General features: G+C 38.9%; 1 protein-coding gene across 1 annotated transcript; it reads right to left on the reverse strand.

Annotated features, from left to right (window-relative positions):
• Positions 1-966: 966 nt before the first annotated feature.
• Positions 967-23,721, reverse strand: LOC309668753 (kinesin-like protein KIF20A; the record flags this gene model as incomplete). The annotated part of the gene is made up of 18 exons (XM_082479240.1): positions 967-1,239; positions 2,537-2,656; positions 4,369-4,436; positions 4,519-4,636; positions 6,276-6,441; positions 7,624-7,763; positions 8,439-8,609; positions 9,820-9,985; positions 10,614-10,760; positions 12,789-12,860; positions 14,452-14,563; positions 14,645-14,839; positions 15,320-15,416; positions 18,956-19,140; positions 19,238-19,376; positions 20,341-20,460; positions 22,373-22,447; positions 23,587-23,721. 18 exons carry the CDS (start codon positions 23,719-23,721, stop codon positions 967-969), a joined length of 2,499 nt encoding a protein of 832 aa, XP_082335366.1.
• Positions 23,722-26,223: the final 2,502 nt, after the last annotated feature.

Below are 26,223 nucleotides of genomic sequence, written 5' to 3' on the forward strand. Positions count from 1 at the left end.
TCAATCCAACTTACTTATGGATTCTGCCTTGTTCTAAAGCAATCCTCCAGCATTTACCGGCACGGTATTTTCACAGGATTTAGACTAAACTCTCACCCTCACTGACCGATACGGCTATAAGAAAGCTATTTCAAATTTTATCATGTTTCAGCCTTCTCTCCTTGAGTTACTAGGTCAAGGTTCATAATACAATCAGAGCTATGATTCTTTCAACTCAAGATCATCATATATCAATCACTATGATCATTTGGCCTCTAAGTTTATGATTTTTCCTTATCTTCATTTCACCAATTTTCTCACCTTTATAAAATGAACAATCAGAGGTTAATTTAACAATGGAAAAATTTATTATAAATAGATTTTTCAAAGTTTAATGCATATTCTTAGTGGAAATTCAAATTATACTAAAACAAGTTCCTCTACAAAGCCAAGACAGCTGAAAAATAGCAAGGAGCCAGATAAGACCACATTTTGTTGCCTCTTTTATGGGGCCTTATGTTTAGCAATTTGCTCAGTTTGGTTCCAAGACAGCACTTTCCAGACTGAAGTCAGAATATTAACTGAAGAACCAAGCTATTTCAACTGCTTGAGGTTAATCTTACAAGCCATCTGATTTCTAGGAATCAACAATGAAAATGAAATATTTCAATTTAAAAAGGTAACGAGCAGCAGGCGAGGAGCATCCCACATTTATCAGTATAGAAGACCATGACAGTAGTTACTCAAGAATTAAAAAAAAACTTCTATATATCAATCACACCCCTATACCAACAGTAAAAGCACAAGTTTAGGTCTACACTTACATAGTGCTAAATTCAACCCTGATTCAGTTAAAAAAGTTTTGTATTAAACATTTTTCTGCTAGTTAGCATGACAGTGAAGATGGCATCTAGACTGAGAAAAAGCTACCAACAGTTTGAGATTGACAAAGCAATCCAATAATTGCACACTTTCATTAAACAAACATTATTTCGCTTTATGAGCAAACAGTACTTGTTTCCTTGAAGAGGATGAAGCATCTTCATACTTGCCCCAGCCTTTACCAAGAGGTGTACTAGCAGTGGCTGCTACTGTGGACTTCAGATTAGCCAACAAACCTCTTCTGGGTTTTTGTTGTTTTGGCTCCTCTGTAGAAAAATGCTTTTTCTTTTCATCCAGTTCTTTTTGCAGGGAAGACACTGTTTCTTCAAGCTCAAGAACACGTTTAGCCCAGTTCTGAAGACTATTCATTTCTTGTTCCTATGAGGATAAGAAATGTGAACGCTCCAAAGTCCTTTTTATGTAGTTAATTTTCTCTTTCAGATTACTTTCTATAACAGTAAACACCCCTGTTACTATTATGCCAAATGGCTATTCAGTACCCATTTCTTCTGGATTATTTCTATGTAATTTAGAGAACAGCAAACTACGGGGCCATCAGATATAGTTAGAGACTAAGTCTGACTGAAGAAGCTGAAGCTAAAACACCTAGCCACACTATGCAAAGAATTGCTGATGTTCCAGCAACCAAATAACGAAGGCTCTTCTGTCTTAAGCTGCAATTACTGAAAGCAAAACTGGTCAAATCAAAACTCTTTCCATAGTCATAAATCTGCTAACCAGGACTGAAACAATGCTTTGAGTGGGCAGAATAGAGGGGCAGAATAGAGTCTTAAAGATGCTCTCTAACCCCTGTGGTTAACAAAATGCCACCTTCCTGTGTCTTAGAATCAATTAAGAAACAAGCTTCAAGACTTCAAGACAATTTTCAGTCTCAGACTTAGACTAAAAAGGACACAGAATGTAATTTAATGTTCAAAGAAAAACACCACTAAGCAGTCTTATACCTGCCTTGCATCATTTGCAAATTACAAATGAGTCGCAAATTACAAGTGAGGCACATATGCAAAATGTCAAGAGTTCAAAATTTCCATTTTTTTTATTTAGGAATCTAGTTGATGTCTGAGGTCAGATGCTGCCAACTTTATGAAGTCCCTACTTTTGAAGTAAAGTTTTGTTCTGTTTTACTATTAGTAGTTTACCTGCCCATCTCTCTTATCCAGCATGGCCACCTCTGCAGGAACGTCAGTACAGCTTTAAAGCCATACATCCTTAGGTCTTGTTGCACTAATATTTGTGCACTGACTGCTTGCCCTCAGCAAAACATTTCATAACTAGAGTTCGGAGTAGTATTTTCTTTGCGTAACAATAATTTGTGGCATCTTTAGATTGGCATGAGTTGCCAGCACAAAGTTACTCTACTGACCAAGTCTATCATTTAAATTGAAAAACTAGTTTTATCTTACAAGAGATAAAGTCAAGGAGTGAAACACAGGGGCTCTGAGCTCATGATTCAGGAAGTTAGGGACAGAAGAAAAAAAAAAAAGAAGCCAAAAAACCCAGCTGAAGTAAAAACATTATGCTAACATCAAAATAAATTAATAAGACTGAATGGTGTTTTTACACGTACAAAGACACAGAAACATCTGGTACAACTATAGATACAAGCCATATTAAAGTTTAATTGCCAATGTCAACATTTAAATTGTCGACAAACCTTGAGCATGATTGTATGCTTCAGTTGACTGTTCTCTTCTGCCATTTTTCTGTAGCCTTCATTAGCTTCTAGCAGGGTCTCATTTAAATTCTGTATTTTAAACTTCAGAGATTTTATAAGCTGAAAATAAACCCCATACACACTGAAGCTCAAGACAGCATATTTCACCTGAATTTTGTTTATGACTAGAACTCACACAGACACTGTAAGCATTTCTGATTAATATCGAACAGTGCAAATTCCCAAGATCAAAGCAATGAAGACAAAGCCTGCTTCTCTCAACCTCTTGTGTCCCAACCCATCATTCCTGGTGATAAAAATACAGCTGGAGCATTCAAGGGCTATTGTGCTGAAGCTACTAGATTTACACAGACTGGTCAATCAAAAGAACTCCAGCACAGACTAAGCTATTTCTAGAACAATCCACTTCTTTTCAGTAAGGGTAGTTAAAAGAATGCTCTCATCTCCTTAACACTATTCATGTAATGAATTGGAGCACAGTTACAACAGAAGACCTCACCTTTCTGACAGGGATATCAATGGATCAAGTCCTGAGAGGGAAAGGAAACCCTGAACCAGCAAAATTAATGTTATATCATTAATTTACTTCTACAAGGTTGGACAGAAAATACTTAAGATTGGCAAAAACAACTCTCTGCCCATGTTTAATGACTGAATGGGAGGAAAGAGGAAAAAAAAAAAAAAACAAACAAACAAACAACCAAAACCCAGTGAATTACTCATCACAGATGCACAGGTATGTGAGGCAAAGCAGCAGAAGGGCACTGATGGAACCAACTGCTTCAAACTGCTTCACTTCAGTTATTGCCAGACAGCGGTCCCATCATTCTAATACTTTCTAGCCACAGAAAAAAAATCAATATTGTATCTTCATATCAAGCATAAAAGCCAAACTTTCTTTCTAGCATCAAAATTGACATAGGAAATGGAAGGTTATATAGAGCTCTCAAGAACAGGAGTGGGAAACAAATGCCAGGGGCCATAACATGAGACATTAAACTTGATAAGAAAGAAGTTATTTTTGGAGTACACTTTTTCAACAGAAAGGGATTTAAGTTCACTTTCCATTTACACTGTTTATTAAAACCAGCTGGAAACATTTCTCCAACCCTTACTCCTATTTGTTATTAGTGAAAGGAGCAAGGCTTGTCTCTTCCCTCCTCCCCATTCTCTTTAAACGCGAGAAACTAACTGTAGCCTTATAAGAAGTTCATTCAATGTATAGACTAAAAATCCACACCTAGAAATAATTAATATTTGTTTTCCATAACACAGCCTGAAGCTCATAATTTCCACCTCTATATGCTATTCAGAACACAGGGATCTTGTTTGTTTGAAGAACAGACATTACCCTTTACTTAAGTTTAAGGGGATACCTGAGTTCAGTACTTACCGAAAGGAGTGGTTTAAGGCACTATTTGGGCTCTAGATCTAAACCGTTACCAAATTCTGTAACCGTTCCCCTGTGCATGAGCAGGCAGCATTTCAGGAAGGAACACACTGAGGCTGTGGCAGCAATGTTTACAACAAATTCCAATACAAGGCTATATACTTCCCCACTTCCAACTCACATCATGTTCACCATGTGACTTGTTATGGTAGTAGATGCCTTTACAAACTACAGTAAAGCCAGAACGCAGCTAATCTCTGGCAAAAGTCATCCACAGTTGGGCAAGGGCTTTTCTGTAAATGTGATGCCAATTTGCAGGAATCTTCATGCTTTTGTCTACAGTGCAGATCTTTAAGCACTGAACCATCCCAGAGTTTAGGACCGTTATCCCCAGATCTGTTAAATACTAAACAAGAGCTACCTCTTCTTTCTCTTTGCATTGTTTCTGCAGTCCTTCATTGGCTCTCTTCATCGTCCTGTTCATAACATCTATAGGCAAAAGAGAGGTTTGCTTGTTTATACACAATACCAAAAGTAAATTGAACTTTGAATATCCAGATTAGATTCCTACCTAGTTCCATGTTATTTTCAGTAGTCAGTATATCTGAATTCAGACTTCCCAGAGCCAACAGCCTCCCTGACTGTTCATCAAGTTGCCTTTCCAATTGCAGTATTTTACTCTCTCTGTCCTGGAAAAAGAAGGGCACATACTAGAATTTGTCTAAACTTCTCCTTAACCTGATGCACTATTGCACATCTTCAATTATACTACATGTGTATATACAGTTTTAAAATCCCTTCAGGTGGAAGTTGTGATGGCTATGGTTGAGAAATTACAGTAAGGAGTAACACTAAGATCATGAGACCTTCTAGGAAGTTCCTTTACACAGGAGTCAACTCTTCCAGTCTGAAGACTTCCAAACTGTATTGGAAGTAACCACAGAGCAAAAAGGAAACTTTAGTGCATCTGTTAAATGCTGTTGCCAGTTAGCTTGCTAGATAGGAAAGAATATATTTCATAGACCTAAATTTTAATCTCAATTTCTTTTTCAGTACCTGTCAGATTGCTAGTGTGGTATTTCAGAGTAAGAAATCAATAAAATGTCACCATCAAGAAAAGTTACTCATCTAATTCTGCTTCTCTGAAGCTGCCTGCTTCGATTTCATGTTGTGGTCTCCATTGTCAATTAAGACTTTTACACCTTAGGTATTTCATCAGTTTCTTATCTGACTAGCTACCAAGACCATCTTGTTCTTTGAGTTTTCCCTTATACAGCCTTGTGGCCAGTGTAAGAGGCAGCTATAAATACAGAGAGCACTATTAAAACTCTCCTCCTCCACCACAACACGGTGTACAGCTAGGGCTTAAGCGAACATAAAACCAGAGACCAAGTGGGGGAAAAAAGACAAGTGTGAAGAAGCTGGAAAAACAGAGGCTGTTACACAACACAGTGTTGCTTGCCAGAACCTGAATGGAGAGCTGTAAAAGCAGAAGTGTTTATATATCACAATTTACAATAGAAACCCCACTTCCCTCATGTCTTGAAAGGAACCTGCCTACCAGTGGAGTGCTACATCTTATCAGGTCCTGGACAGGACAGTGTAGTGAGAAAGCACCTCTTTCTGTGCACACTACAGTTATTCTATTCTTCCACTACAGACCTTCTGAAAAGGCAGACCCACAGGTCTCATCTGTTGTGTGGATGCACTTAGCTATCTATGCAGAGGCTAAAAGTAAAGACTGATAGAGTTGCACATGGCTAGTGTGGCTTAGTTGCAAAAGGAATAGCAACTTACTGATGCCAACTCTGAGCAGTTCTAGGTATAAGTACATTCAGAAAATGGAGTTCTCTGCTGCATAAAGTTTGATTTCTCATCACAGTTTCTTATCCCACAATCTTCCCTCTAGACCTTCAGAGCAGAGATCCGTTATAATTAAAATAGCTACCCTGTACTGAATTCCCCACCATCCCTTTTAGACTAAATTTTTACTCTAAGCCCTACAATCCCAAGGATCTCCACAAAGCCAGACTGCTGTCTACACCATTCCTCTGGGTGTTCCAATCATCACACTACAGAAAGATGACTTGGATTTAGTAGAACTGCGCCCTCAAAGATCAGAAAGTTCAGATATACACTACAGGCAGTGTTAGACAGAAGACATCTCTATCCTTATGGTTAACATTGGAAACCAGAAAAGCTCAGCTGAACTCCTAGTTATTTTGATTGTTCAGTGTTACATTTAGGATTTCTGAATGATTCTGTTAAGGAAAAGCAAAATTTACAGTTAAGACTAGCACACACATTTCAACAGCATTCAAGTCATACCTCAACTTTCTGTTGTTCAGCTAGAAATTCTTCTACAGGAACATAATGGTCTTCAATTTGTTCCATTGCACACATATATGCGTGTTTCTTGATGGCCTCTTTATACATTTCAAATTTGCTCTCCAGTTTTTCTTCATAACTGTCTTTCATATCTTCCAAGCGGTTGCTGAGGAGAACACGTTAGCGTTATTTAATATATCGGCATTCCAGCTATTACAATTTGACTACATGTGTTCAACCAGCAATATCAAAGTTACTCATCTAATCATAACAAGAATTACTTTTCTCCCTTTTCTCCTTTTTATTCTCAATGATCCTACAGACTTGCACCAAGGCATAACTACTACTTGGCATATACCAAGAAAAGTGGTGCAGGAGAACAAATACTTAAGATCTGTCAAACTAAAGTTTTATTTATCACTACATGTTGGGGGATTTTTTTAAATATTACTACACCAAATTAGACCTGATATTTGAAGCATATTTCAAAGCGGTGTTTTTCACATTGCTGTGTTGTTTTTTTTTTCCCCAATAAAGATATATGACAAATTTGCCTTGTTATTTCAACACAGTGCACATTAATGTGTTGCCACAAATTAAAAAAAATGCCCCAGCAGTGACAAAGGTCACCTCAAAAGAGAAAAAGCATCACTGCTGTTTCGTGTTTGGTCAAAGGTACCCAAACAATTTTAAAATCAGTGCAGGTGTTAAACCATAGTGTGTTCAGCTGGCAACTTAACTCAGAGTTAGTCTCTGTTAGGAACTAAAACAGCAGGTAACTGATTTCAAGAAGAGAAGACTTAAGAGGAAGTGAGTTCAGCTTCAGCTGGAAAAAAATCCCCAAGTTAATAACATCAGTGCAGGCAGACACAGTAATTTATAAGATAAACTGACAAAGGTTCATAAGTCATGCAGAAGCAAGAATCCAGGAGAGCTCAAAAAGATACAACTGAAACTACCTTAAGCGTGTGCATGCATACTAACATCAGCAAGTGCAAATTTTGGAACAATCACAAGCCTCAGTGGGGTACCTGTAACAGTCTTCCACATCTGCTAAATAGCAATAAGGAGTCAGGACAATCTCCAGTAATTACAAATTAAATAGAGAAAAGTTCAGCTGAAAGCAGAGTTACTTTTTCATTGTACACAGGAAGAGGATGATCTGTACAAGTTTATTTCAATGTTTCTTCTTCCCTTTTCATCAGAAGCTTTGAAACTGTCCAGCCCTAACTTCTCTAAATAACATGGGTATACATGTCTTGCTTATACATATATGTGTATATATATATGTATGCATTTATATATGTGGAGTCCTTTCAGTCTTGAAGGGAACTGCAATATGACTTGCCTCCAGGCTTCTTCTGTTTCCAACAGCTGTTGGAACATTGCTTCTGCCATCTCTCTACGTATCTTCACCTCCAGAATGAGTTTACTTTGCCTTTCTGCAAGTAGTTTCTCCTTTAGGTTCTCTGCAGTTTTCAAGAGATCCTAAATTTAATATATTTCAGTTCAGAAAACAAGATAGAAACACACACTAACACACACTGATATGCATGTCAAATGAAATATTGATGCAGACAGCCATCAACAGAGGGCATTTCTACAAGACTGTATTTTCAGGGGGGCTGCACCAAGGGTTAAATATTTTCAAACATGAATTTCTACTCTAAAGACAACCTTTCTCCATCTTGATGTTTTCTGCTATCAAAAATTGTACTGATGTTTTGGCATTTAAATATTTATTTGTACAACTGTTTAGCATAAAGACTACTCAATTTTTATGGTTTATTGGTATTAGATTGCATAGCTTTGTTTTTAAAATGCAGCTTCTTAACTTGTTCCTGCTGTTCCCAAAAACACACAAACAACTAAATAATGTTGTTTTAAACACACATATTGCTTTCTTACTCTTCTTGTTAAGCTATCAGTTGAATTCCAAATTTAGCACTTGACCTAACTAGAAAGCCACAGGCAGTCTTCCACAACTACACTTGTTCCCTCAGAACTAGACCACTTTAAGTTTAGGTCTGCCTGACACTGAGCAGAAGCTTACAGTTCTCATTTGATACAACTTCCAGCACATCTCTTATGGTAAAAGATTCTAATATTAGAACTAATAACAATGGCTCTCTTGGGTACAGTTTTGAGTAGATGTGTATCTACCTCATGACTCAGAATGGTGATGTCCACTTCCTCTTCTGCGGAGGTTTCAGTACTGTCAGGAAAGTCCTCTACAGATGTGCTAGCATCAAAGTGCATGATAGCTTTGCCATCGCCTCCTACTAGCTTGGGTGGAAAATAACCAAAACTTTTTGGCAGGATTGTCTGGATTACCTGGAAAATTCAGAGTTGAACGCACTGATTTATCAATGCTGTCAATATTGCAGGTATCAGAATACCAGGAAAAAGTGGCATGAATGCATTGATGTATTTACAGTATATTTAATGATTACAAGAACATTAGCAAAATTTTACATGTCTTTTAGCAGACAAAAGACATCTATGAATACAAATGAAGACTTCAGTATTCTAATAAAGTGAAAATGGGAAAGATTATCTACTAACAAACTTAGCATGCTTGTCAAGAAAGGTGTTTTCTCTCCCCCTAAAATACAAGGTTTTGGTGTAGTTTCCTGGAAAGTTAATGAAAGCAGCAAACCCCTAAAACATTCCTGAAACACTATGACAAGAATTCAGCAATTCATGCTAGTTACATAAAGATTTTAAGTATGTATGTCATCAGACAATGTATCAGAGAAGCTTGTCTCCACAGTGCATGCTCTTATGATAAAAGTTTGAGCTGAACAGAATTAGAAAATTCTTTGAGATCATATTAGACATGCCATTACAGATTTGGGATGTGTCAGAACTAACCCATGGTTCCAGACTAGAAATGGACTTCATTTCTGCTGTGACACACAGTACAGGCCATCATCCCACTCCCTGCAAGATGCAGCATCCAGGGAAGTTGAATGAACTTAGATCAACCTCAAGTCCTGAATTTAATGGCAGGCTGACAAGCAGAGCTAGCAGAAAACATGAAAGCACATAGATTTAGCAGAGAAGCTTTTGCCTTCAAAGGAGAAGAGGACACTACCTTCAAGCATTAACTTACAAGAGGCTACTTCTTTTACTACCACTGCTAGCTGTACAAGAAGTTAAAAACAATTGTTATTTTGTGCAACAGATGCTTAACTGCACACAGGTTAAACAATTCATCAAAAGCTTGAATCGAAATCTTGCATTTGCTCAGATATGTTATAAGCAGTCATATCTGAAAGTGCCCCGACTACTTTTTCCACAGAAAGTCTGTGGTGTAGAACTGAACAAGCCACAGACAGCTGCAGCTATCTTAATTTCTTACCACAAATAGGTTTGAGGATGGGCAAAGCTACTGGAAGCCTTTTAGAGGAAGCCACATGCAGAAGAATTAATATGATGTATCAAAAGTCCTAATCACACTCAAGTCTGTAAAACCGGGTCATGTCACAAACCAATAGTAACAAAGAATGCAGAATAGCAGAGAAAGTAGATGCATTCTTACCTGCTTGGCTATAGCTGAAAATTTCATTACATGTAGTGTTTCATCATAAGTGGAAGCATGCTGATTAATGTTTACAATCATACAAGCTTTGCCTTTTCCACAAAAGAATGGCTGAAACAGACGAGTCAATTTGCTCTCTCTGAATGGAATATAGCTTGGCTTCATCCTCATGAAGAAAAGAATAAAAAAAATTGTGAAATTAAAAAAAAAAAAGTTAAAATTGTGTGATACTGTAACTTGCTTAATTCTGCATCTCTCTTTCAGGAAGCAGATGCAGTAGGATGCTCGTATTTAAGCCTAAGCTATTTCCCATCAAAGAGCAAGGTCGTTCCTGGATCTCATAAGCTCTCCAACAAGTTGAAATATTTAAAAATAAAAGTAGTATAGTGCCTGCATCACAGTTTGCTAGCATTGCAAAGCAGATACTGGAACAAGCCAAAGGCTAAGTACAAGACATCTGTCAGCTGTCTGATGAATCTACCTATACAATTTGGAGGTGGAAGGGAAGAGGACAAAACAGGAGCTCTGTACACAAAGTGTATTGCTCGTACACACACACTACAAAAAGCTTGGTAGTTTGCTGCTAATTGCCCTTTTTTCTTTCTCTAAAACTAGTATTTGTGGAGAATAAATGTTCATTTCAGGTATTCCAGTCACATCTGTAATAAAGAGGACTTACAAGATTTTGTAGATTTCCATTTTTCTCTGACCATGTGAACCCCTTGAAGAAACACAAAGAGATGCCTAGGTTTTCAACCCAAAACTCAGCATGTTGTTTACAATTTGTCACTTACTTTGGATTTTGATTTTGCTTCAATGCTGCAATGCATTTTCCAAGGATATGAAGAGAATTATTAATATTTCCTGCCTCTTTCAGTCTGTCTCCAAAGGCTTGTGTTTTATTACACCTCTCTGATCCAGCCAAGTCACAGAAAGACAACCTGCATGAAAGAATTATCCAGAACACACATATAAACTTGCTTCTAAACAGTATGAAAATAGAACTGCCTGTCTCTCTATTTCTTTATATCTGAAGTATAAATGAGTGACTCATTTCAGCTTACCTAGATCGCAGAATAAGTTGTACTTTAATGTTGATGTTTTGTCCAGAAGGCACTACACAAGTTATTTAGGATAACAGCACTAACCTATCTATTTTCCCATTGTATACAAAGATATTTGAACAAGATCGCTGCTCCTAAGACAGTCTATTCAGCACATTCTGAGATGACTGCTTGTAGCATTCATTTAAAGCTTTGTAGGCATTCTTACATAAAGAATTCACTTTAGGAATCCAAATTTTGTTGCAATCCTACAGTAAGTACTTCCAGACAAAATAAGAGGAATTTCTGAAACAGTTTAGCATAGCAGGGCTACAGAAGCACTTTGACTGTCACCTTCACCAGTGCCAGCACTGAGAGGATTGCAGGACAGCAGTGTGCTTCAATACACCGCAGTCTGCCTCTTTTGGATGCAGAACCATTTGTTCACTATTGAAAACAAAAGGCCAGAAATCCTTCACAGATCACCTCAGAGCTCTTTCTTTGGCTATAGCAATTATGTGGTACTAAACTCAGGGCACTGAGTTGTCCCTCATAACACAATAGGTTACAATCAGAGACAACTATCCTGGATAATCAAGGAATCTCATCACTTTTACTTTATATTAAGAAAGCCCTTGAAATACAGGAAGCTCTGGAAGTTAGATAATTTATGTAACTCAACTACAACTCACTTATGCATACATTTATTTACATAAAATAACACCTTTGTAAGATCATAGCCTGCCACACAGCTGAAATAAGTACCTATTAATACTATACATATTAATAAGGCACATATTTCAACTGTGTGAAAGGCTGTGATCTTATGATCTTTATCTTTTTCAGTAAAATACAAAGAGCTTTTTCCTTCCTTAAGCAACATACAAACTCTGTCATTCATCTAACAGCTGCTGCAATCTTTGCTAGGGTAATACACCAAAGACAGGGAACAGCAAGGAATACAGATGCAGTCATTTCCTCAAGTTATCTTTCCTTAGAGTATTTATCACTGTAACATCCGATATTAAAAGGTGTTATCTCAGCGAGGTATATTTATTACCATCTCTGCTTAGCAGAGACAAGACAAATCAGTAAGAGCTAGGACTACATAAACCAGTGTTACAGGACTGTCCCCATTTTTCCATATCAAGCTAAACAGACAATCAGGAAAAAACCAAAACAAAATGCTGTGCAAATGGCTCGAAGACAAGAAGATTAGGCCACTTCCTCCAAATCACAAAAGAACAGAGAGGTGTAAGGACTTCATACTGCTCTCACTGGGTGCACCCACATTAGCATTTTAGATCAGGAGAACAGTTTAAGTAAACCACCTGATGATCCCCTCTTACTGCAGATTGTACCATGGAGCAGTACCAGAGCATGTCACCTGCATTCTTTTTGGATGATAGACTTGAATTTGTGTTCCAGGAGCACATTAAACGTGGTACCACAAACATTCAACCCATAAACTCTAGTCTGGTCCCAAAGTAGAAAGATACACTGGCATAGCTTCCACCTTGGGTCTTCAGCATTAACTGCTGCACTCCAACTTTAGAGACTGGCTTCTATCAGCAAGGCATTTCAATTCTGCTTACTGGAATATATAGTGCGGTATTACATAGTACTACTCTGTCCCCGCCTCCCCGTTATGTAAGACAATATATATACATTTCCCTCAATTTACATGTTACTGCCAGAGTTTTAACAGGTTCCTTCAGCCAAACCTTAACAGAATAAAAGAGGCAAGGAAACAGTTCTATGCCTATCAGGTTTCCACTCAGTTTTATGCAGCCAATGAAGTTCCGATTTCCTTCTCAGCTCTCAGGATTTTTTTTATTAAAAAAGTTCACCAGTTTAGCATGCTTACACCTTACCAACTTCTCTGAAATATTTACATTGTGGTAATGAGCTGAAGCATTCACTTACTCTGAAACTCCAAGAACACACGGCTGATGCTCATCAGTTAGCCTTAGTAGCCTGATTGAAAATATACTGTGACTGGAATGGAAAGAAGTCCTTTTTAATAACCACAATTATGAAAATTAAGCAGTCACTGAAGCAAAGTAAAACTTGTATGCTACAGAAAGTACAGTGCTGAACAGAGAACAAGAATTCATTCACTAATTTACATTTGTTACCTTCACAATGCATTCATTCAGCAGCAAAAAGCAGCAATAAAAGTTGCATATTGAAAGAAATGGAAAGTCCACAAAAAAGAAGAGGGAACAGTATCACATGAAGCCTACAAGCTGTCTTAGACAATAAACAAGCCAGTTCACTTAAGTCTACTGATCAGAAGATGAGTACTCAGGTACTCATGGTGTACAAACTTTAGACAGTATCAGAACTCAGTAAATCTGAGGAACTAACTTCATAGAAATAAATAGGTAATGGGGGAGGAGAATAAGTTAAGGTTTGACAGTCCAGTAATATTGCCTACTTCAACATACACAGTTATTTGTTCAGTTTTGAAATTACTCCATTTTCCAGAAAGGTTGAATTTGTAACACTTGAAAATCCAGTTACTGTGTTTTAGGCATCAAGCTACAAAGGCAGCGGACATATGCTTTCTGAAATCAAAAGAGAAAATCCCAGAACCAGACAGAGTGCCCTGTCCCCAGTTTATTCAGTAAATCAGGAAGCACAGAAGACAAACTTCTCTAGCATAAGTTAAGAATGAAGTTTCTAAAAAGAAAAAACAAAAACACAATTTAGAAACAAGCTAAGTGGAAGTCAGCATATTCTCTGGAGCAAAAAGAGGACATTCTAGGCACAAAAGTCTGCCACAAAAGCACAGTTCTTTTCTGCACTACTTTAGGCCTGAGTGAAATTCAGGTGGAATGATAGTGTGAAATTCAATGGCAGCTGTCTTTAAAAAGCAAGAGTTATGCTGTTCTGTGTTAGCTAGAGAAAATATGGGCTCAGTAACACTATACTAGCTAAATATACATCATGGTCCTTCCACATTTAGAGGACAAATTAATAAGAGGGCGTTAAAATCAAGCAAGAAGGCATTTTCAACAGAAAGTATACCACCTTCTCTATTTCCTCCCACTCCATCAAACCAGATTCTCCCTGATCTGTCGTCAAGAGCTGGAGGCTTAATTGTTAAAATACCAAGTAAGCTTAGCTAGAACACAGCAATCTAAAAGCATCTAGGTAATCTAGCAGCACCAAAAGATACTGCATGACTTGCTCCTTGCTACATCCCCTACTGACAGACTCCAAGTTTCCAAGAATTATATTGCCAGTAATGAAGAATTATCCAGCTTTTCCTTCAACATCCTCGCACAGCCATTCCCACTCAGCACCATTAGCATTTGCAAAGTGTTCTGTTGGCACTCAAAACCAAATGTGATTTGATCTTTTTGGTTGTCCAAAGCCATGAATAGCAACCCAAGTCCAGCTACTATTAAAGTCATCAGGCCTCTCCTAGCTTTCTTCCAGAAATAATTTTATAATAAAACCAGAATAATCAAGGAAAGTCTTAAGCTGTTCTTGTTTCAAACATTTTCTAGAGTCTTCTCCTCCCTTCCCCTCCTCCCACCCTTAAAAGAGACAGAATATGCTTATAATTAGGGGAACAAACCTTCTACTTGATTGCTCATTCATTCTAGTACAAGCAAAGCTTCGGTTCTTGTTTCCTATTTTTAGTATTTTGCAGGCTTCTTCAGTGCTCTGAATGTTAATCCACTTTAAGTCTGTGAAAAAAGACCTTTTACATACATTTCTGATAAAAGAAAATCTGTGAAACTGTGAAGGTCATAAAACAGTATTATTACCTTTAATATAGGAATTTCCTCCTTGATCCTCACAAATTCTTAAGACTCTGCGCTTCTGAGTTTTTGATGTAGATAATACATTTAATAGGTCGTACACATATTCGTTATAAATTTCACAAAAGGAAATCCACACAGATGCTTGTGTTCTTTGGTGTATATTAGTCCTATATATATCAAGTGGAACAAAGTTTCTCTCTGCTAACCCAAAACAAAGAAAGAGTTCGATGATCAAACAACTCATTGATAAATTTTAATTGCAGTATACGGATCTTTCTAAAAGCAGGAGGCTTGTAGATATCTGTGTTGTACAACGAGATACACAGTACTATATAACTTTCCCAAGAAGATTCAAACTTCTCAGCAGGCACTTGTAACCAGAATATGCACAAATTCCAAGCTATTGCCCCCATCTACCACAAGCTTCCAGCAGCTTATACATTAGCTTTGCAGAACTAAGCCTTCCTCTTCCCCTAAAAGGAGCAAAGCTATCAAAATGTTTTTAAATTGTTACTCTTTCTCCCCACTTGAGCCATTAAAATTTGGTTAAAAACTACATATATTTACTTTATAGTATAGCACAGAGATTTTTTTAGTCCACCAATAATTATGCACTTATATTCCTAAATTTCTGTGGGTTTTTTTTTCCCCACACAAAATTTTCCCACTTTATTTTACCTAGTGAATCAGAAGGAACACTTTTTGAAGTACAGTTGGTAGACGGAGTCTCCACATCGCACATATTTGTAATAGTACTTGAGATGCTTTCTGTCTCCTTGAAGAAATAAGTGACCATTACATCCACATGAACAGATTATGAGAACAGCAGAAGTAAAAAATGACAGCAATTCCAGTATTTAAGATTTAAATATTGCGGTAGTATTAAGTGTTAAGCCACCCTTACTCTGGCTGCAAATGAAATGTTTTTAACAATACCAAACTAAAAATCAATAAATACTCCTTCCCTCACAAGAATTCTTGCTCTCTGCTACTCCGAGCAACCTGTTTTGGAGGCCAATTGCTGCTAGCATAGACTGACTTTACAGTTCTGGGGGAACCAAGATCCTCTGTCAGACTGCAACAACCCAAAATGCCATTATGTAGTACTAGACAAATCTAAACAGTATTTCAGTCAACCAAAAGAACTGTAAAAGCAGGTTTCTTTCAGGGGGCAGATGGCAGGGTGGTAGGCAGAGGCACTAATGCAGCAGAGATTCATAATTTGCTTGCTTGTTGCCAATCACTTTTGCACATCACCAGGTCTGTGAGAGTGAGTCAAAGACCTCAGAATGAAACGATACATTCCTAAAGGACTTAAAGATCTGATAAACCAACACTCTGTATTGGTTAAATTCAGGCTGAATTAAAGGGCCAATAAAAATCCTGTATAGATAACAGCACAGTTTCTTTAAGTACACACATTTGCTGCATTTCTTTACATCAATAAAGTTATTTATAAACCTGCCAAGACTTGTCAAAGCATAGACTTCAAATTACAGCTAGGAAAACTAGCTGTAATCAAGTAGCCACACCCACTATCTAGAGATTCCAATATATCCACATACTACCTCCCTCCCCATATTTTACACATTAGGACATTCACCCTGATTTCCCAAACCCCCAATCCTGACAGAGGGTCATCCTAGAATAGAAGAGGGGAACAGATTCAAAGAAGTAAACCTTAATTCTAGCTATTAGAATGCAGGGCTAAGTTCATTATGGATTGTCTACTGATGCCTATGTTACTCACTTGGTATATCCAAAACAGATTTTTTCAAACAGAAAAGTATGAATATTTGCAGATCTTCCATTTTAAAAACAAATAGCATACAATTTTGTTGCCATTTATTTTATAAATTACTATTTTGCAAAGACTGCACTGTTTATACATTTATGTTGCTTGAGTAGTTACAAGTATAACCACAAGTATGGATTCTGTTCATTGTGTTTGTAACGTATAAAGCAGAATTCTAAAGCAGGGTAAGAGACTGACATTCATGGCACATCTATGCATGTCAAGGAATGTAAAAAACCCGTACCACAGTACTTGTGCACACAGTAAGTTTTTGCAAAGGTATTTCAACAAAACCAAGTTAATTAGCTATGTTGCTATGCTGTTCTTCAAATCATAAGACTAAATACAGAAAAGAACATGAAGATGACTGCCTGAAAACAAGTGGGAACAGGAACTGACATTGTTTGCCAGCGACAGAAGCTGACATTTAATAGCAAATATGAGGACAGGTGGGAATAGGAATGCAAGAAAAACAGCTTTTACTCCAGTAAAACCCAGTATTTAATCCAGTGAATAGAGCAAGTAAAGGGAAGGAAAGAGAGGGTATGAACCATGCCAAGCAAGAGTTTTTGCAGCAGTACTGCATAGAGAACATAAACAGTAGAACATAAAATGCAAGGGTATTGCAGTAACTCAAGTTTAAACTGAGAGAATGAAAGGAACAGCAGGCTCTTTCTGCATGACATGTAAACTGAGCCTGGGAAAAGAGCCTACAGAAATCCACGTAAACCAAAACCAAGCCCACCAAACCATATCTGCTCTCAAATTACAAGCCTGAGTGAACATCTGAACAGTGATGCTATTCACAAACTATCACGAAGCACAGCCTCAGTGCTGGCGATAGCTGAGCTATCACTATGGAAGCATTGTAACACATAATACATGACAAGACCTCGCCTATTTTCTAGATGTGTTTTTGCCTTTCCTTCCTGATGGTGGAGTCTTGCTTGCTTTTCACTGTAGTGCATCAGCATCTAGATCACCTACTGCGACATTCAGTAACTAAACTATTAATAAAATCAGACTGTGATTTAACAGAAAGGAATATTTGTAAAGTACAGGGTTATCTTCAAAGTAAGATATTTCCCCCCGTTCTAGACTTTGAGCTCCTGCTTCTTTCTTCCTGCAAGCTTGTGGGTTCCATAAAGTTTTTAAAAATATTTACCTACTATCCTGCTGACCATCTCAATTTTTCTTTCACCCCCTGTGCATGCACACACACATAGAGTGCAAGTGAGCTTTTTAAGACACACTCAAAATAAATATGCAATCTTTAGCATCTTTTAGATTTTTCCATTTTTTAGATTTTAGGTCTTTCCTCAAAAGCTAACTAGACCCAGACTAAAGGAGGTTCCACTCGCAGAGTTAAAATTAAGCGATAGAATTTAGAGTGGAACTTTACATATCAATATGATCCACAGAAGGATATTCTTTCAGAGCTAACTGGAATACTGCTAACAATGTTGGGATTAAAGACCACAGAAAAAAGAAAATCCAGTCAATCATTACTTCTATACTTCCCAGAATCCATTCAGTGTTGCTTTGAATGATAATCCCAAAATGCAGTAGGCTCACAGTTCAGGTTAAAAGTGTTCTGAACATAAGGAAAGAAAGCTAGACATCTTGTGAGAATTTGCAACTGGGCTTAGAAGTATAGAACAGTCACACACACAAGGGTGCCTGTTTTCTGGTGAGAGCCATTTCTTACAATGGAAACAGAAATTACTAGATAACAAAAACAGGAGGCTGCCACAGTAAAGACTCCTCTAGTCTACCTACAATCTTCAGAGACCAGAATAAAAGATACATACAATACTCTAAAGCAGGCTGTAATCCTTCTAGAAAACTCATTTTGTGACACCTCACTTCACTTGCCGAATCAGAAAAGTTTATTTATGAAGTTACACAAATCACAGATTTACCAACTTTATAATCTGCCTTAAGACCATCTTCTACCAAAAGGGACTCTTCTGCCTTCTTCACGTCCCCTGCTAAGACACTGCCATCATCTCTCCTGAGCTCGTACTGGAATTTGAGCAACTGCACAGAGATCCAGCCTGGGAACCTGACCCAAAAGAAGACCCACTTAACAAGAAACGGGTTTTAGATAGGTCAGCTCTCAGAGACTTTTCAAGGGCTGGTATCACCACAGTGTCAGAACTGCTCCTCTATGGAAATCCAGGCTTTGCAATGGTTTTTGGTTTGAACCGTGTGCTGCAGAAAGTTCTTCCAGTTTACCCTGAGCTCCAAAAACAGCCAGCTGCCTTACTATTCCAAGGCTCACCAAGTATTCATGCTGTAGATTTCGATAAATCATGCTGCAGAAAGTTCTTCCAGTTTACCCTGAGCTCCAAAAACAGCCAGTTGCCTTATTCCAAGGCTCACCAAGTATTCATACTGTAGATTTAGATAAATCTAAAGAATCAGTAGTGAAACAGAGATTTTATTAGAGATAGATACTTAGACAGGAAGTTTTTAAGAAGCTTCATCCAGCAACAAGGAAGTATTTGGTCACTAACCTCTTTCAGGGATGCAAGAATAGCAGTTTTTATGGCTTCTTCTTGCTTAACTTGTGCATCTTCCAGTTTCTTAATATCATTACTCAAATACGGTTTGAAGTTCATCTTCAGATAATGTCTTCCCCTTATGTGGTTAAAAATCACATCAAGTGAGCGAGGTAAAATACCAAAATCTTTTGAGGTCCCTTAAAATAACAAAACATAAAATGTAGACATTCATACAAACTTCTCATTGGATTTTGACTTGGTTGCGATATATGCTTTTTGGCAAACATTTTATACCTTGGATAGTGAATGTCTTGCCTGCATTCGTAACCCCATAAGTAAACACCAGTCCGTTCACTCCATTAACATATGCTCTTACTATCTCTTTCATTGAGCCTTCAAAAAATTCACTCTGAGTAGTTTCTGGTCCAAAGACCTTGGAGAAGGGAGGTGGAGGAGAATAGAAAGGAAAAAAAAAAAAAAAAAAAAAAAAAAAAAAAACAAAAGAAGTGATAAACAGCACAAAAGTTGAATATATCAAAATATTAAGCATTGATTAATAGCAACTGGTTTTTTAGAGCAAGCTGAGTAGGAGACACAAGCTTAGTTTTCTGTCTTGCCTGAACCCCTTCTGATTCAATGTTTTCTGTTGGGTTCTCATAGGATGTCTGCTTAATTCTCAGAGGCACTCAGGCTTGCACTTATTTTTTGAATATTTTCCTACTCCTAAAATAAACTACTCAGAATGCTACTGAGCACATACTATTTAGTGGATACTTTCAAGAGCTCGGCTGGTGATGCACAACTCCCTCCTCACTCTGTACCCGTCACCCACAAGTGATAAGATGATCAGCATTACAATGGTTTAAATGGCTCAATGCCTGGAGCTATTTATGTTTTGATACTGTAAGAACAGAAGTTCTTGCAGTAGGTAACAGAGTTAAACTTACTTCCAGTATAGAAGGTTTAAGCAGGTAGGCTGCTATTCTTTCAAAAGAAAGTCCCTAAACACAGGCTTACATAAGTCCCCTTAAACAGGTGATTTCCTGAAACACTTCTCAGATGTGGGCATCTGCAGGAACAGCAGAACCACTGTAAGTCTGTGCCTACAAGAAGCTTCTGTGGCATCTAATCAAAGAAAACAAGAGAGCTACCTAGGAAGCTTCCTTATCTCATCTAGTAGGCACCTCCATTGTAATACTGCTTTCTGACAGCCTAACAGTAAATAATAATCAGTCTGTATTTTTTAAGGCAAGTACTACCACATGCACTTCAAAAAAAAAAAAAAAAAAAAAGAAAATCACATTGCATGATATAGTAGAAAATTCAATTTTATCATTACAGTGGGGGAAAAAAACCCAAACAAACTATAACTAAAAATTAGAAAAAAGTTTGCCTACCTGAGAAAAGGTAAACCTGTGCACAGAATGACCAATCCCTCTTTCACTGTTTTTCATTGTAGAAGACTCTTTGGGTGCACTAAGAATTACTGTCTGGGAATCTTCAATAGTTACACAACCCTTAACAAAAACAAGTCAAAGTAAACCAAAACACCACATAAAATTATTTAGAAAGAAAGCTTTTCTTAGTGTTTTCATCTCTTTACCAGAGCTACAAAGAGTTGCAAAATTTACATATAATCTCTCAAGGTGTGTAACAACTACAGAGATATCCACTTCACGTGAAAACCTGAGTGTAGACAAAGTGAAGGCAATCATCTGGAGTTATTCTAAGAAGTATAAAATTTTTCAAGGATTCCTTCCAGCAATTTTTTTTTTTTTTTTGGAAACACTTTCTAAACCCTGGTATTTTGTGACTGTGGCTTGCACAATCCTAGCTGTGAAAACAAAGCTACATAGAAACCTACCAGTTTTCCACCTCAATCATTTTCAGTGTGAAACAAGCTATGACCAGCATAAATAAAGTAAAATAAGTTTGAAGCATTATCCTTTGATTGATAGATGGTGTTATCAGTAATGAAGGAAATTGAATTAGTTTCAAGTAATTTGATTGCTATTTCTCAATTAAGTCAAGGTGAGAGGCAATTACCTAGCACTCGCTAACTAGAGAAATGTAGAATGCAGTATCCCTAGAAAATTTATTTTACACCAGACAGGCTACCAAAAATATGCACTAAACTACCAGTATAACTTAACAGTGTCTTGAAGCATCAGCCACAAAGATTGATTCTAACTAAATATGACCTTTATGTTCAGAGGCCGGCCAGAGCTGATAAGACTAATAATCCATGCGTAGCATGTACATGGGAAGTACTGCTCTTTCTAGGAGTCTCAATTAACAAGTCTGTTTATCAACTGGTATAGAAGCTCTAAAAAGCTGGGTACTGAATTTAGACCAATCACTCACTCACTGTGCCAGGCTCTAAACCCATATACTCTTTAACATTCCTCCCACATTTCCAGGAACAGGAATGCAGGTCAGATGTACTAAATCCTAGGGAGCTACAGAAGAATCCAACACCTGCAGCACGTGTCATCAGCTGCCAACGGCCTCATAGATGCTTGTGAGTAGAGGCCTTGAAGTAGTCAGATTTACAGAGCTGGAATCTAGCTGTTAACATGTCACTCTTCTTGTCCCCCCCAGCTAATCCCACAAGCATTGTGGCAGTGCATACTACTCAACAAGAACTGCCTAAGGAAAGGTGAATGTAAATTGAGGGGACAAAAAAAATAATCCAAGTGAAAAAAATACAAAGGGTCCAACTCTGGAAGATTAAATGCACGAAAACATTAAAAAAAAAAAAAAAAATCAAAGCACGAGGCAAATCAGAACTAATATTAATTTTTTCTTCAAACAGGTCAGGAAGAAGAGGTCTACCAGAGGGCTGAGAGATACACTGCAGAGACCTTATCCTCCAAGGACAGCTAAATGAATTCTTTGCATCAGTACTCACAATGGATGGGGGCAAAGGGGAGGAGGAGTATTTCTGTGTGTTTGCATGTGCACATGTATGTGTGCGTAAAACACTGAAGCATCTGACAGTATAAACTCTAGATGTCACAGAAAAATTTAACAGGATGAACAGCAAGTCACCGAGACGAGGTAGCAGACTATTCAGGCAGTCCAAAGAAACTCAAGGGTCAGATATCTGAATTACTTCTAGAATTGCATAATCTCTTCCATGAAATGCCTTCATTTCTTCAGCACTGTACAGAGTCAAGAGTGACACCAACTTTTAAATAACATACCCAGTGGAATTTTGCAGAGCTACAGGTGTACTATGTAAACCAGTAACAATTGTCATTAAAAAAAAAAAAAAAAAAAAAAAAAAAACCAAAACCACAAAGCACGTTTATCCAGTTGTCCAGTAATTCTATTTGGAAGCAGTACATGGCTTTTATAAAATAGAGTCCTGGCTTACAAAATCAGGTGTTCTTTGGGGGAGAAAAAAAACTTAATTCTACAACTAACCTGAGATTCATGGTTTTCAAGCTCTGCTATAGAGAAGGGCCTCACTCTCAAGAAGACTTTCAAAGGTTGATATGCCTATTCATTAAAATAAAAATAAAATACAGAGTTACAATGGCCACTTTTTAAACAGAACACCCCCAAATCATATCAGCATACATCTCTGATGCAGTATTTCCTATTTTACCTTACTCCCTTGCTTTCTCCTTCCTTGTGAAGTTTGGACCCTAAGCTTTCCTTTGCTTCTTTACCTCCTGATGTTCTTAAGTAACCCCTTTTTTGTCACCTCCTAGTATTCTTTTATGACAAAGCCGAGATTTTGATTTAATAAGATCATACTATTGGAGCTGTAAACTGCACTGCTTCCACCTTCTGGTCTCCCTCTGTAATGAATTCAAGCTGTATTTTCTAACAGTTGCTCTGCAGTACTGCACTTCCATTTTGTATGGTGCATGTTCAATTAATAGATTGATACATCCTTAGCCTCAAGAGACTACTTCATTACAACCATTCAGGCACTAGCCCCTCATCTTCCTCACAGTAACAACCATGAAACGGTTCCCAGTTGCTAAGGTAGGCTTTTCCATCCCATACAAAGGTCTCCCCTTCCAGGTGAAGCAAGGAAATTCTTAGAGGGATCCCAGCATTCCTTCCTTTTTCATGGAGCTTCAAAGGCCTTACTTCGGCAACTTGTTCATTCATCAGATGCATTACCAGAGGTCTCCACAGCCCTCCCATGAACAGCACTCCACTAATCATACAAAATTAAGTCACCTGAGGGAGGTCAATAAGGAAACCTACCATTCTAAAAAAGCAGAGATGGCTAAACTATCTTCAAAAGTATACCACAGCCCAGCATTATAGATTATTTCCAAGCACCTAACAAGCTTTCCACAAGGATCTAGATCCTTTTTTAGCTTACTAAAAAGAACAGTACAGTCACATGACATTCAAAGAGCAATTACTGAAGTCCTAATTTACTTCCTTCTCAAAAGCTTAGTACAAAACATCATGTAGTAATGAGCATCCCTATTTGCTACTGTTTATGATCTATTTGTAAGCAACAAGAAGTAAGCAGAAGAATCAAACACACTTTGGGGGCAGCAGAATACAGCAGTTCTTACCAAAGAAATATTTGGCAGGATTAGAGCTTTTTTTTTTTTTAGAAAGAAAAAAAAAACATAATCAGAAGACATATTACAAAAACCAATTCACACCTCCTGTTCCTCTCTGTTAGGCAATACTGTTGACTCCATAGGTGAGGGCGTACCGGCTACATTCATAAAAGAAACTGATTCCAACAATGAATCAGATACTTCTGCAGAAACATAGTTTTTCCCCTCATCATCCATTGTTCTGTGTAAAGGGACTTGTAAGGAAAAAAAAAAAGAAAAAAAAAAAGAGTCCATCATTTGCTCACAGAACAGGCAAAAATACACAGAGAGCAAAATAGAGATTGGGGTAGCTTCTATATAAACAAGGACTTCTGAAGAAAGTAAAGTCCTCTATAGAAGTTTGAAGGAAGTTTGAAGTATGAAGGAACCTTAAAAAATACAACTGACGGTTGGGTTATACTAAAGAAACACGCAAGTGAAAGCACACAAACTGCCTCTGTTGGGCATTCCTCTCCTCCACCTGCAAGTGCCAGGCCACAGCCTGCAACCCCACCCCACTCCCGAAGGGCTCAACGCTCCCCAGGCGTCAGGGTCTCGGCCATCAGGCCCAGTCCCGCCCTCAGCCCCAGCGCGCCCTGTCTCGACGAACCGTCGGCTCAGACAAGGCCCCGTTCACACACAGGAAAGAGACGACACAGCCGCCTCAGCACAACGGCAGCCACCAACCGCCGCTACCTTGCCGCGCGCAAGAGCCCGCCAAACACCACAGCCACCCCCCCAGCACACCCCGCGGCGCGAGCATTTGGGCGGGGGGGAAGGCGGACGCTGATTGGCCGGACGGGAGGGAGCGGGCGGGGTGGAGTGGCTATCTCCGCCCGCCAGGGGGCGCCGCCGCACAGCGCAAGGCCGCGGCGCGGGGGGGGGAACGGACGGGGACGGGGGGGCGCCTGCAGCGCGTGCTCGTGACGCAGATTTATTTATCGTTTTTAATAAGGCGCGGGGGAAGGAAGGGGCTTGAACGGCGGAGGCGGTGCTGACAGCGGCGGTTTAGCGGCCAGAGTAGGGCTGTCTTGCTGGGGTGTCTTGCTTGGTTGGGAAAGGGCGGGGGGGCGGGGGGGGGGGGAGACGCAGATACCTAAATATTTCCATGAAAACAGTTATATAAAGTTATTATGGGTGTTATGTAACGGCTTCGACACCAGGCGGTATTGTCGTAAACCGAGTAGAAAACAAACGCATGGCGGAACGCTCAGGTTACACCGAGGGGGAGGCGGGGCGGGGGTAGCGGGCGGCGTGACGAGAGGGGGCGGGGGGGAAACGACACACACGACGGCGACACCCCGCGCTGAGGGGAGGCGGCGGTCGGTCACCTGCAACCAGCGAACGACCGGCTCTTCTAGTGGAAAAAAAAAAAAAAAAAAAAAGAGTGGAAAACCACTTCCCGGCGTGGGCCTGTCCGTGCGGAGAGCAGGGAGAGAGAGGGCTTCGTGTCTGCCTGGTGTTTGCCCCGAGGAGTAGGTTGGGGGCAGGTGAGGAGAGAGAAGCTGAGGCGGCCACAGAAAAGGGAGATGCGCACTCAAAAGACCACCAAAACCTCGTTTCTGAAGAGCCACACAGAACACAGGTGGGACTTTAGGTCATTTTTGGTACGCTTAAGGGGCACCGTGCAAGTCAGAGCACTGTACCCGATGCAAAGCTATGTCATAGCAATAGGTTTGGACCAACGGGAAAGACCAAAGGCAGAAGTGGTGTTAAAGCCCACTAGCCCTCCCTTAGACCCTCCCGAGGGTGTTGGGTTAAGCTGAGGGAAGACTCCTTGGGTGAAAGTGAATGGCTAATTGTGCACAAAGGTCAGCCTGCTTCAGCCACACTTCTGGTCTGTTCCTTGTTCCCTAGTTTATCCCCTTTTCATGACTGGTGTCACCAAGTCACGTTCTTGCCATGCTTTGCAGAGCACCCCATACAATACAAGTAATTTTAAACCTAAGGCTAGAAGTATTTGCCAGGCAGCTCATATTTATAACGTATTACCAGAAACCGACCTTTAGGAAGATGCAGGGGTTTTTCTCCTTCTCGCACAGTTACTTGAGGTGTTTCCCAAAGAAACAGGTTGGTTGCAACCTGCATGTGTAAATGCAACTAAATTTCTCATGTCTCCCTTTGACCAAAGCCCTTGAGCCTGCTAACTAGAAGGACAGAATCCTTCTAAGGCTTTACATTTAATGACATTGAGACAAGTGGGCAGATGAGGGACTCCTGAAGCCCTTGAGTACGAACACTCAAGCTTTGGCCACTGTTTTAGGTCATTGCAAATGCAAATGGGACCTCAAGGTCCACACAACCACGTTTCCTCAGTTGTGTTTAATTAAAATTCAAGTTCTCTCCTATGCTTGAAGCAGAAGCAGCAACTCAGTCTTAAATGGATGAAATGAAGATGTCCCTACTCATTGCAGGGGAGGTTGGACCAGATCACCTTAAAAGGTCCCTTCCCCAAACTATTCCGATTTCATGAAATGAAACAGTGTTCTTTCATTTAACCCAGGCCTTTATGTCTTGTAGGTTTAAGAGTTAATCATAGTTCCTTTAAGAATTAGTTTGCAGAAGAAAAAACCCACCACCAAACTTGAGAGGCCTAAGTAGCAGCAATGAAAATGGCTTGTTTTATCACTTTACATATGAAGCTTACCTTTAATATTACCAAATCTATGGAAATCTAAATCTAAATAGACAAGTAGAAAT

Source organism: Vanellus vanellus (genome assembly GCF_965231255.1).
Source record: "Vanellus vanellus genome assembly, chromosome: 2".
In the NCBI taxonomy this organism is placed as follows: Eukaryota; Metazoa; Chordata; class Aves; order Charadriiformes; family Charadriidae; genus Vanellus; species Vanellus vanellus.